Source organism: Contarinia nasturtii, unplaced genomic scaffold (assembly GCF_009176525.2).
Source record: "Contarinia nasturtii isolate CC-2019 unplaced genomic scaffold, AAFC_CNas_1.1 Cnas_scaffold_78, whole genome shotgun sequence".
Classification (NCBI taxonomy): domain Eukaryota; kingdom Metazoa; phylum Arthropoda; class Insecta; order Diptera; family Cecidomyiidae; genus Contarinia; species Contarinia nasturtii.
The window spans coordinates 4885039-4899050 of NW_022197436.1; the positions used below are offsets into that span (position 1 = coordinate 4885039).

The following is a 14012-nucleotide window of genomic DNA, read 5'->3' on the forward strand; positions in this document are numbered from 1 at the left end:
CAACATATTTTATACTCTTACAAATAGTGTCTTTATTCAATGGTTAAGTTCAATCAATAACATTTGGTTTCGTTTGCTGCATCATAAATAAGCTTCAGATTTACTCGTGTTATATACTTGAAACAAAAATTGCAACAGTCAGAAATAAAAAAAAAATTAAGCAACATGAGCCATTCACTCTTCAAATAATCATATCTATGGCGATAAAGACATCAAGAATTATCACAAGCCAGTATCATTCATTTTAGTCTTACTTTGGTTTTTAAAATATTTTATCTATTACAAGTTACATGTGAAAAAGCCACTTTATATATTGATATCAAAATAGTTGTAGTTTTTTGCGATTTACTGCCTTGATTGATTTCGAATATGGTTGTGACAATATAAATTGAAATCACTTAAATTAACAAATCCTCATCGCTGTCAGACAAACCATCGGGTTGATCAAGTAATAAATTTGCTTCTTCATTCCGGCGAACCTGGAAAAAGAAAATACAAACAGATATTTTTTTTTACTTGTCACAGATAGATTGATATACGTGCAAATTTATTGTTTATTCTTGCGTTTTGTTAATTCGGCAAGTCTACACCATAGCATTTTTCCCCGTGTTAATTATAAATACTTATTAACAGCATTGATCTATTTAAGCATCGCGTGCAATATATGCTTATAAAAATGCAATTAATTCGATTTAAAATACGATCATGCAAATTATTGTTATAAAAATTGTTGGATTGTTTTCATTAAAAATAATAATTATTGTTATCGACCCAAATGATAAACTCAAAAGAAAAACCTGTACTATGATGGTAATTAATCTCCAAACAAAACATTATTTTTTTTTCTCTCTAAAATCTCTATATTTTAATAGTCGAACAATTCTTCCTGAAAATAATCCCAGCGAATGGAATCAAAAGACAGAAAAAAACAACGGTCAGAAATATGCTTTTCAAATGAAAAAAAAAATGTTGTAAACAGTCAGTCAATCAAAATCAGCAACAAAAAATCTAATCAATATCAACAACACTGAAACAATTATGAAAATGCAAAAAAAAAGAGAAGGAAAAAAACACGAGAAACGAGAACACACTTTTCAAAAACAATTTGGGCAAATGGAACAAAATTTGAACGAATTTTCTCCGTTTAATTAATTCATCAAAAAAAAAAAAACTTTTCTCCTCGGTCAAAACTTCTTCGCAACCTCTCTGTCTCTCGCACTTGTTTTTTGTTGTTGAAAATTGTTCGTTGTATGGCACTTTATGGCGGAATACTTACTCGTGAATAATGGACACTGGCACCGCCACGCCGGAACAAATGCATGATTTGATATCGTCGGTTCGGATTTCTCAATACGAGCACAATCAATGCCAATAAAAGAACAGTAACAGCGGCTGTTATTAAAAGTGCACCTGTAATAGAACCGTTAATTTAGATATTTTACATTTTATTATCAATTTTCTTTTGTGTTAAATGCTTGTTCTAATTTTGCTTATTTATTTTTTTCTTTATTCGCTTTAATTTATTAATTTCACTACATTGCGACCTTTTTAAAGGCGAGATCCTCGTGATTGCGGACCCTTTCTCTCTGATTGACAAAGGCATTTAGAAAAACAATATCATTTTTTATATTGAAGAATAAGTAAAAAAAAAACAAAACGTCCAATAACAAAAATGAAAAAGAAGAGGTAATAGGCAGTAACCAGAAAAAATGCTTAAGATGACAAATTCAAATTGAAATTTAAACGAAAAAGTTATAAATAAAGAAATTGAAAATGGATGTTTACTTACCCCAGAATGAATGTTTTATGGTTTTGGCTTCATGTTTCGGTCCGGCATTGTTGGCAACTTCAATAGCCAATTGTGGGCAAATTAATGGCGTTTCCATGACATACACACTGCCGCACGATGCTGTCTGTAAAATATGGAACGAAACCGAAGAGAAAAGAATAAACTAATTAGCTTAGTATTTAGAACCTAATTTCGAATTTTACGCCCAACTTTTTGGCGCTTTAATTAATTTTGGTCTCTTTTTTTTCATTACAGGAATTCTAATACAACAATTACATGCAAAGAATTTACAGTGGTAAGTGTTTTGGAATCGTGCTTACTGTCGATTTTCATTGGCCGATCTATTTATGTATCATAAGCTTATGGAACCATAACAAAGTGGACAATAAGAAAGAAAGAAAAAAAGAATGAATGAGAGAAAAGCACACGAACAATTTTCGCCAAGAATGTGAAAACTTGTCAATAACCATGATAATCATTTCATTTCGTATTCTTGTTTCCAAATGAATTTCATCGTGACAAAACAAAACAATGTGTGAATTTTTCCGACTGCAAAGCCTCAAGCTTTATGTGTCTTTATGAAAATAGCTGAACATTTGACAAACTCCAATTGAATGGGAGTACATTCCATTCAACGATTTAACTACATTTCATTGAATCTATAATAGAATAAGAACAACAACAGTACAACAGCGATGGCAATAGCATCGTATCGAGTCGAATGGATAACTACAAAAATATTTTGATTTATGAATTTGCTAAATGAGTATCTGCATGCCAGCAAATCAAGGCACAGAATGACGCCGTTTATTGTTTTGAAAATGTTGCTATACAGATTTTATTCAACGCTTACATTTGTATCAATAACTCCAGACAAATCACTATGTAATAAGTAAAAATATATTCAATTTCAAGGCGTGATTTGTGTTAGTTGGTTTCTGCCAAGCTTCTGTTAGCAACTGACCAGATTACTGGATATTAAAGTGGCATTCCGTGAATTACACAACAACGTTAGAAAAAATTCGAGAGGCATACCTACAAACAGTCTTCGCCAATCGTCTTCGGAATTGTGTGTCGGAAAAACAAAAGCTGAGCAATCACTGATTAAATTAATAATTCAAATTCGATTGGGAATTGCATCTAACTGAAAATGAATAAGTAAAACAATCGAACTGGAAACCTGGGCCACAACACACTGACAAGCAAACAAGATGTGTGTGCAAACGCGCACACCGAACCATTATTTTTCCCAGGCGCGTTTCAATATGGATACAAATTTATATATACGATGAAAATAGAAAATGGAAGAAGAGTGAAGAGAACAAAAACAAAAAAAAGAATATCCCCGAATCATTTATCGATTTATGGACGAAACGAAAGCCGAAACAATGGCAACAAACTGGAGATGTTCGTCGAAAAATGAAGTAAATAAATTATGTTCATGAAAACACAACAAACGATAAATCATTGATATGAACGAAATACAATCGTACCAAATCCCATTCGAACAAAGGGGCAGAGAGAGAGAGAGAGCGGCAAATATATTCTGGCAGTAGTATGCAGTTTTGTTATATGAGCTCATAGTCACATCGCGTGTACTCTGTATGAAATCGCACAAACAACAAGCTACATTGGCGACCAATTGCAAGACCTACGCAGGGAAAAAAACGGCTGTATGCGATAAACTTTTGGTCTCGTAAAATCATTCACAGATTCATGTAAAACGCATATATTTTTTTTTTAAATTCGGCTTTTCTACATTTTGTTATGCCAATGCGAAACTAAATACAAAACGCAACAAAAATATTAGAAATTTCATTCCAAGTACAGAGAGGAATAAAAGTTTCTACATTAATTTTCACTCAATGTAGCAAGTCTTTCAATTTATTATAAATACATTTTCTGTTCGCCTCTTTTTTTTAGAATATTTCGGTCGGTTCTTTTTCTCTTTGGCCATTCGTGTGTCAATATTTATACATTTACTATGCCCAGTTTCTTTGTGTGTCGAATTCAAATGGCGAATACGAGATTTTCCGTTTCCATTTTTATCATTTCATGATATAAAAAGACATTATTCGCAAAAAAAGAAGAAGAAAAAAAACACTTTGCGCTTTCATTAATAGGATACAATTTTAAATTAAAAGAAGAACACACGAAATATAAATCGCAAATGAAAAGAAATGTTGAAAGAAAACGCTCAATTCGTTGCAAAAACGCGAGCCAAAAAAAACGACAGAAGACGCCGAACGAAAGCAAGCTGCGTGCTGCATTTATATACACTCACACACACACACACACACACACACACACACACACACTCAGAACTTTTTCAAGTAGCCATCTGCTCAATGGATTAAAAAAAACTTTTTCTATTTTTCTTTTTGTTAAATGCGCTCATTCTTGAAAAAAAAGGAAATTTAAGCCCTACAGAAAGCACAAAAATGGAAGTGAGCAAGAGAATTATTAAATATTTTCTGTGATTCAACGGAATTCATTTTGTGAGAGCAAGCAACGGCAGCCAAATAAAATGAAGAAAGTAATTTTAATTTCGGGTGTTGATCTTGTAGTAATGCGTGTTATGCGTTTGTCGCAACCGAAATCGATTCATATCGTATACTGTGCTGGCCTAACTATGTTTGTTCGCTTTTGATTGGAATTCGATTGAAATTCTTCGATTCGCAATTATTGCATACTAAGCAAAACGGCTGCTCATCATCATTTCGATTCTTTGAAATATTATAATGTATATATTCAATGGATTTTGGGGTGGCTTGTGCTTTTTTTCTGATTGCATGCTGTTCGTTGGTGGAGGCAACAGAAAAAATCCGGTCGTAATCCTCAAATGAAAAGCAAATTCGATGGGTCCTCGTTTTCGGAATGGCAAACGAATATTAAAGAAAGTGGACACAAGCAATGGAAAAAAAGCTTGCCGGGCGCTCGTCATTATGATGAAAAAAAAAAAATACAATCTCGAAAAGAATTCATTGCAATCTGTGGACCTATTGAAAAATCTGAACAGCCCAAATGTATGAATTACACAAATGAAACATTATTTCCTTTCTTATAACACGCCAAAAAAATTCAACCAGAAAAAAGCGCAGGTCGAAAATTCGATGCTGATTAAAACATCATTGTCAGACGATATTCTTATCGGCTTCATTTTTTTTTGCTGTGCCCATATTTATATCACCAGAAAGTATTTTTCTTATTTAAATTTTTTTTTCTTCCCTGCCATTCTTCTCATCATTCAGGTCGACCAGTTTCGTCTATTATTGCTGGATTATTTATTCAAAACTCTGTGAGAGTGTTTCTGTGTGATTAGATTCGAATTTTCTGTTTACTTTTTGTTATATATACGCGTTATCAAACGAAGAAAAATGACTGTAGCACACGCAGTCTGTTACACATAATGGGTGTGCTAGCGACATCCTGGATTGGGGGGGTGCCAAAACAAAGCAAAACCAAAAAAATTATATATTATTCAAATTCAATCAATCATAATTATTAAACACGAAACGATATCTACACCTCAGTCAGCAAGTGTTGTTGTTGCCATAATCGCTTCATACGAAGAAAAATGGTGAAACGTGCTATTTTCTCTGTAACTTGGCCATTAGCTGACAATTGCCACCTCCATCGTCTATCTCTGATTTGCATCGTCGCAAATCGAATGTAGTAAAAGGCGAGTTCATTCGGTCAATTGCCAACAAATGCAAACACGAAAAAGAATGATGGTTTGTGTGTGTGTTCAAGCAAAAGTAATAACGAAGTGGAAAAAATAAGAAAGTGGAAACCAAAGTTGTGGGTGCGATTCGAAGCGCCGCCGAGACTGTGGCTGAGTGGATTAGAAGGTAATAAGATTTGGCTGTGGCGTTTAAAATGGGCAATGAAGACGAACAAAAAATATTATTATAGCTGACGGAAGGGAATTGAAACCGGCAATCTAATGGACCGTTTGAAAAATGGATGTTTTTGATGAAGTTTGGTTTCGAAGCGTTTTGAGGATTGACAAGTTAGTGAGAAACCAAGAGGGATAGAGAGAGAGAGAGAGAGCGTGCGCAATAACCGAGCAAAAATAACAAGGGACGCGAATGATAAATGCTTATTTCGTGTTACTAAAATGAAATGATTGGGAATACGGCATAAGTGCAAGCGAATGAGCCTAAGTAAGGGATACTCTGCGCTCAACAATTTTTCTCAATTCACCAATGTCATTGATGATTGAATGAATCTGAATAATAATATTCCGTTTCGCGCCTAATTGGATTACTTTATGCAATGGCTTCAAATCTCGGCACATTATTCGTAACTTTCTAAATAGAACTTCGACATGATATGATAATACTTCGAAGTATTTTTCTATCTCTCTCCTCGATTCGACGGTCCATTTTTGTATGCTGATCGTCCAACATCTTCATTCGTAGACCATACTTGTAGTTGCAATCATGTCCTTTTTGTCTATGTCAAAAGATGAATGGTTTTGGCTTTGAACATGCCACAGCCGGCAACACAAAAAGGCACCTACCAGCAACCGAGAGCAAACTGAATGGATTTTAATTTGGGCTTAGTGCCGCATAATAAAGCACAGCTCCTGTGTTTAATTATGCAAATATTCATAAAGAAAATGCTTTAGTCTGGTTTTGTCGCATCACACAGAGAGAAATAGCTAACAGTTTGTGTGCTCCACCCCCGATAAATTGCACTGAATGGATAGAAAACTTTTCGAAATAATCACATTGGTATCTCTATATATATATATAGAAAAAAATATTTTTTCGGGAAATAATCCATATTCTTAGCACGAACGAATAAACTCAAATGAATTTCATGTCGATGTCGCAATCTCATAAATTCTAGCATAAATTCACATAAACTAATAATGTGTATGTGCATGCTATATGTATGCTTGCATATTATCGCATGCAAAACACATAGTTATTATTTTGTGTGAATTTTCGTTTGAAAATAAAATGAAAAACGTTAACATCGACGACAACAACAACAAAAAAATCGAGCATTTGAAAGAGAAATGGGAAGAGAGAGAGAAAGAGAGCGCTATATTCTACATCCTTTGACATGGTAATTCGGTTGCTGACACAAGCATGTCGTCATACGTTGACTGCTCGCATTGGTATGGATGCCATGCATGCAGTTCATCTTACGTCGCAAATAATATCCAATAATTTTTAGATGTGTCGAGTGATTAAATTATAGAAATATAATTTAATCCAAGCGTGCCATGAATTTGCATGCTGCTTTTTATGCTTGAGAAAAATGGATATCTGTATCTATATCTGGATCGGTTGGTTTTTGCTTACATTTTTTTTTTGTGAATCTGGTTAATTTGTCAGGCAACTTCAAAATGTTCATTTGTGTTGTCATTACTTTTTAAATGAGAAAGCCAATTGCACCCATCCAAAATATGAATTAATGATGGTGTTGCTCTAACATGTCATTGATCATTGAAATGTTGCATTTTCAACAAATGCCAACATATCTATATTTACATATAGATTAGATGCATACACAAAAATTCAATTTGCTTTGTACACTTGTTTGCTGTCGCGCTGTTTTTGCATATTATTTATATATGTATATACGTTGACGGAACATATGTACGAACATTTTGTTCAACAAGCGGAAGATAAATTCGTGCTCTGTGTGCCTCTCTCTCCACATCATATTTTTGAATACGAAAATGAATTATTGAATTTTGATATTATGCTTTCATTAAAATTTCGATAATAATATCATGAATAATGAGATTATTGCGCGACATTCGCACATCCAATTTCTGATTATTATATGCAAAATAATTACGATTTCGCGGAGCAAACAAATAAATTATGAAAAAAAAAAAAAAAAAATTCGAAACATTTGTTGCGGTTGGAAAATTACATAAAATTCCACATAGAGAATCATTTCAATAAATCTTTAACGTTTATGATTACTTGCACCAGCATTCATTATCTAACGCAATCAATAAAGACGCAAAATAATTGCATTTTTCTACACTGCCAATCAATACACCATTTTCGAGAGTCTGAATGCCCAATGTTTTCTATTATATAATCATCATATTTTGGTAATACAAATCTGCAAATGGTGTTCTATTCCATAAATATGCAAAGTCATGACTGGCACGAGCCATGGGGAGAAAACATAAAATAATGCCCAATTAAATATTGGACAGGTGTATCAATGACTGTACGGAATTTTTCTTTTTTTTTTGCAAAAGAACGCAAGCGAGGAGGCAAAGAAAATGTTGCTAGCCAACACAAAAGACCATTTCGTTACACAACCATTCTCTTCGGTAAAATAGATTATAGAAATTGTGAAGCAGCTTGAGCTCATTATAATTTCATATTTAGATATATCTAGATATTTTTCGTCGAGTGTGAAGCGATTCAGATCCGGTTACGCCATTGTTACCATTTCGTTTCGTTGCAAAGACGACGGTGCTCGATTACGTGCATCACATTATTGTTATTGAATCGATATTAATTCAATTCCAGTTATGTATTTGTGTCGGTGTGTATTGTTGCTGTACCGTACAGACAACGGACAATGTAAAATCACCATTAGCAGATGAACGAGCACAAATGGCCCGTTTCGAATCAGAAACTTTATCAGTTGGTTCATTGGGGAGAAGTTTTCATTTGGTTAATGCACACAGATAAAATTAAATTTACAAAATCCATCGATTCCGTAAATATTAAACCGGCGAGTAAAATGTTTTCCGCTCTTTTCTTCACTGTTGATTCTTATGCGCTGTTTTAAAAGATATAATCGACCGACTAGCGCTCAATGTGGATGAATGAGTGAGTGAGTTAGTGGAAATGGCGTTTGGAGTGAGAGAGAGAGAGTGAGATATGGAGTTTCTGTATACTGCACACATAAATATCCAAATAATATACAATTAATTTTCAATTTATCCTCTACAAATGTTAGATTATCAGAGATAACAATTGAATTCGTGTATATATAGAGAGTGATGTTCGTTGTTGTTTATAGCATTACATTGACTAATTAGATTTTGGCTCAGCTACTTTTTTTTATCGAAGCGATAACACACAATTGATGTACACACAAAACGTTTTATTCTCTTGGGCTGGCGTTAGCCCTCATTATCTTTTCTAATTGGACAAAAGTATTTTCATCAACATTGTCTTGAAATGAATATTTTTCATATACGACTTATGACAAATGAACAACTTTTTAGAACACGTTGAAATGACACGTCGAAGTGACGGGCCGACAAAAGTTATTTTGACATTGATATTACTTGCATGAACTGAAATCGATTCGTATTTCGATACTTTTGCACACCGAATCACCACTCCTGTGCAATTACCTAATCTATTCTTTTCGTGACCGATGCACAACTGAAATCTAATATTGTGTCCAGTATCCATACACACGCCCACTGGTCGTTGCTATAACGAAAAATGTACTCCAAATAATGTTTACTAATGGAACGTTCAACTTACAACCAAAGATTTCTTTTTTACGCAAAGAAATCGAAAGTTTTTTCTTTTTTTTGTTGGCAATTGAAAATGCACCAGTGTCTACTGAAAAAGAAATCACCAAAATATTCATTGACTTGTGATATGTTGACACTTGCCAGGTGAAGCGAAGAATATGCTGCAAATGAACAGCAACAGTAAGTGTGTGATGGAATCAGTGTTAAATAAAAAAAACTATCATTTCAAAAAATAAAAGTGGTCGGCTGATTGTTGTCCATAAGTGATTGCATTATTTTCAATAAGTGAATCATGTTTTCAATTGAATTGCGAATTTTTTACGCATTTTATATACACACACCTTCATTTTTTATTGATATCCACCACTACCGCTGGAATATCGTTTCGTTAATTATGTGGTTTCAAACTAACCGGTCATTGTATAGAAATAAAGCCTCCAACCGAATGCAGCAAAAAAAAGAAGCGAAAATAATTTTAAAATGTAATTCTGAATGAAATTTTGATTGCTACAAATTGAATATATTGAGCAAAATGCACCGAATCAATGGCGCGTAGAGTTTTTCATTGGATAATCCCCATTTAACCGCATTTATATGTTTGTTTGATAAATTAAATTGTTGTTGCGAGCGATGAGTGTGTTTGGAAGAGACAACGAACAAAACGCAGTATGTACAATTTTATCAATGCAAATAGAACGGCAGTAGACAGACCCACCAACACACGCACACACACATTTATATATATAATGCAAAAAGCGTTTACAATGTTTTAGCCATGCAAACATATACTAAACATATGATGTATCATTTTACTCATTTCATTTTATCCATTTAAGTGAAAATTATAGCACATTGTGTTAATGATAATTTCATTCAAATCCATAATTCATATTGCGGTTGCCTGCACAAAACGACCACCAAATCGACAACTCTATGCATGAATTACGAACTATAGATGTTCTATATATGTATTCATTCATGTATGAGTGGTTGAGAGTTTCAGTTGAAATAGCCGATTGAGCACTTTCAAATCGAATCTGTCTCTTATCAGAAGATTATTAAGGTCAGGTTTTTTAATTCGATTTTTATTCCCTGCTTTGAATGACATTTATCGGCAACAATTAGATTTAATTCTTCTTGGGAAAGGAGAAATAAATTCAAATGATCAAAGAACAATGGTATTTTCTTTTATTTGAATCGAACTGTTTTGAATGTGCACAAGTATACCATCATGGTAAAGGGATTCTTTTCATGAAATTCATGCTATACAATCAATTTGCATCAATAGTAGTTACTGCAATACTGGCCTTTTCAAAATACAAAAGAGAGAGGGGGAGAGAGAAAAAGAGAGAGAAAGAGGGAGGATTGAATATGCACGTTATGTGTATTCGATAAATATTATTATTCGTACAAACATAACATAAAATTAATATTTTTAATGAAGTATTTGCTTTGAATTATTTTATGGAATGCAGAAATTTTCGGGGCTAGAGAAATAGAAACCGCGAACGCAATCGCTGCAACCATTGCTGTCTGCTGTGTTGTTTTATTGTTTAGTAAATTGAATTAAAACTATATTAATAATTTGATCAGACACTCAAACGTGCATCCATCTGCCCTCCGTCTCTTTCTCTCGCCGTCTCTAGCAAAATGTTTGCACACAAAATGATGAAAAATACTATATATGAGCATCAGATTTTATGAAAATAAATATTTCAAACGATAAATGGAATTTTAATCATAATAAATCAAACAAATTGACGCACATTTTGATTCTACCATCATTATTATTGTTTATTATTATTAAAATCAAGTCCATTGAGACTGGAAATGACGTTGCGAACACTTGAAATTGGAAAATGGTGTTATTTAAATGGGTGATATCAACCTAGATCCAATTCTGATCTTGAATGTTGAATAAAATTCGGTTGATCGTGTAATTTGTATAATAGATTAGTCATTGTGCTCTTTGTCACGTTGTCATGGCGACATTCATTAAGAAATGGTTCCATTCAATTGCTGAATCAAAATTGTAAATGAAAAATGGAAAGAGTGAATAGCTCTATTTCTAGAAAAGCGTAGAAAATTTAGATTTGGAAATCGCACAATTAAAATTACTTCAAATGCTATTGCTCGACCCCATTGCATGTTCGTTACATGGAATTCATATTAAATATTTATTGGATGATATTACCGATCGAATTATTGTGTTTTTCCCAATAATTTCGTGGTGGTAGTTTTTATCAATATTACATTTATGAATCGAATTGGATGGTGCAACATTTTTCGGCAAACAATGTCGAATGTGCATTGGCGCACATATGCATCGTACATATACAAGAAGCAAAAACTGAAATGAAAAAAATATATTGCCGTTTACGGGTTGGGAAATTACGCATGAAAAAAAAAAACAAATCGGTAAGATTGGGAATTCAATGTGATATTTTAATTAGTCATATAAAATCCGTTTTTGATATTTTGCTGATAGGATTTGTTTGTCAACATTGTGCTATCAGAATTAATTGGAAATTCCAAGCAAAAAAAAACACGTTTTGATCGTCAAAAGCAAGTCATTTTGCTGCCAGGAAATACACGCTGATAACGAGAGAGTTCAGGCTTTTATGTATGTAATCGAATGTCATCATTTCATATCAAATTATTAATCGTAATAAACGGAATTGAAAACTTTTAATTAAGTATGGAGTTGCTACGAAGGGTTTTGATAAATTTCTGTCAAATGTTTTTTTTTTATTTCAGTTATAACTGCTCATGTATGCTTGATTTTGATATCTTGCTCACATACAAAATTACTTTATATTGTTTATATTCTTCTCTTTGCTAACTACTATTTCGATATGTCTTTATCTTGGCGTTCTTTTTCTCTCCCTCTTTTCCACTATTTATTTTGTCTGCATTTCATTCTTGTGAACTAATGTTTCTGTTTTTGTTTTATAACGCTTTCATAACTGGATACAGTATACGCGCCCCAAAACGGTTATTTCAACTTAATTCCATTTCTTCTTTATTTTCACATAACCCAATTAGAGTGAAGAAAAATTGATGCCATTCAACATTCAGTTTGTGTTCGGAGTGAAAGATGGAGCAAATATTCCAATTGCAAAAATGAATTTGTTAATTTGAAAAATCATATTGAATTTGAAGTGAAGTAGAAACAGTATATACGTTGGCCTCAAATGATTGAAATTGAATGGGAATGAAAATGGAGAAAAAATGACTTGATAATTGTGTATGAACAAAAGAGCCTTTTAGTTGCTCCGAACCAAAGTCAGGTAAAATCAGTGTCTCTGCTATTGAGTGTTTTGTATTATACAAGGTCCGAAAGCAAAAAAAAAAAACAAAACAAAAAAAATAGTAAAAGAAAGCAACAAAATGAAAAAAAGAAACAAAATTTGGAACAACAACACTTGATGAGAACAGAATAGAATAAAATAGAGACGAGAAGAACCGACACAGAGAATGTAACACTTCAGAGATCTGTTGGAAAGCCAATCTCAGTCAGTTGTTGTTGACCCACGAGAGACAGTGGATCGAAAAATCAAGAAATGAAGTGTTCAGTGTGAACGTCTAATTTAATTCTAAAGGTAAAATATTCGTAAAACAAGTGATTCCGTTCATATATATATTTTTTTTTTGAAATTGGGGTTTATATATGTGGTGATTCAGTGCAGCAAAACAAATTTTCGTTAAAGTAAAAGGAAGCATAAATTCTAAAATGATTATTATAATCTAGAATGTGAATCGAGCACGGGTGTCATAGATAACCGCACATAATGTGTGCTCTGATTAATTTAAGTCTTTGTATGTGCGCAATGTTTTCGTGTATATGTGTTTGTGCGTATGCATGAAAGTGATGTGCAATAAGTAACATTAAAATTGTTTTGTGGTGCAGTAAAATTGCATGGCCCAAGTGCTTATCCCAATTTTGATGCGCTGCACATTTTGCAAATCGAAACAACCGCATATACATACACATACGGCTCTCGTGTACACAAACACATTCAGAGGATGGATTCCGTTGGTACACCCCACCATTATATTCTCAACGTGTGAACGTCGTTTGTTTCACGTGATACAGTTAAATAATGATACGGTTTTTCAATTCGTTTGCAAGTAATTCAGCATTTTGTATTAAAATCGAGCGCAAGAAGTGCACACGTACGCACGCACATAGCCACATTCATCTATATAGAAAATTGCATGAAGTGGCCATAATTCTTGTGTGTATGTGCGCGCGCGCTCAACTGTGTGTGTGTATGTGCATGTGTTGAAAAGCGGGCATAAATTTAGCGATGGTTAACTGTTCACCAGATAAAATTATATTTTTTTAAAATATATCGTCTCCCAAAAGTGCCAAATTTATGTGTGTTGCATGTGCCTTTGGTATTCACATCTCAGTGAAACAGCGATCCCAGAAGAAGTTTGCGCGCATTTTTGGATATCAACGTTATTTATTATGCACGTACAATTTTCTAATTAAAACCTACATCGAGGTGACGAATGTGTGAACGCATCGAAATGGTCCAGATAAAAAGAGATACTCAAACACAAACACATTAAGAGTGTTTATAAATTATGGCGCCAATTTGAAAACATTTCACAGTCAGTAATTTAAAGGTCGAGAAAAATTCAAAATTCAATAGCCAACGATGACCAACGGCTGCACAATAATTTATCATATTTTTTTCTCTCTTTCTATACTATTACTACAGTCCAATTTGC

General features: G+C 33.3%; 1 protein-coding gene and 1 long non-coding RNA gene across 4 annotated transcripts in view; one reads left to right on the top strand and one right to left on the bottom strand.

Moving 5' to 3' along the window:
* LOC116344019 overlaps positions 1 to 2084 on the top strand; it is a 91975-nt gene extending 89891 nt beyond the window's left edge. Inside the window, exon 3 of the long non-coding RNA XR_004201377.1 lies at positions 2045 to 2084. This is a non-coding gene — a long non-coding RNA (uncharacterized LOC116344019). The remainder of the gene's footprint in view (positions 1 to 2044) is intronic.
* The window catches only part of LOC116343692 (cation-independent mannose-6-phosphate receptor), a 64490-nt gene continuing 50764 nt past the window's right edge, over positions 287 to 14012 (bottom strand). For 2 of the 3 annotated variants that reach the window (XM_031771936.1, XM_031772050.1), the window contains exons 13-15: positions 1790 to 1913; positions 1277 to 1410; positions 287 to 479 (exon numbers count right to left, since the gene is read on the bottom strand). In XM_031771936.1, the coding sequence (XP_031627796.1) occupies positions 399 to 479; positions 1277 to 1410; positions 1790 to 1913 (339 nt within the window). In that variant the 3' untranslated portion in view covers positions 287 to 398. Of the gene's footprint in view, positions 480 to 797; positions 887 to 1276; positions 1411 to 1789; positions 1914 to 14012 lie in introns of all 3 variants that reach the window. The other variant, XR_004201357.1, reaches the window with a different exon arrangement.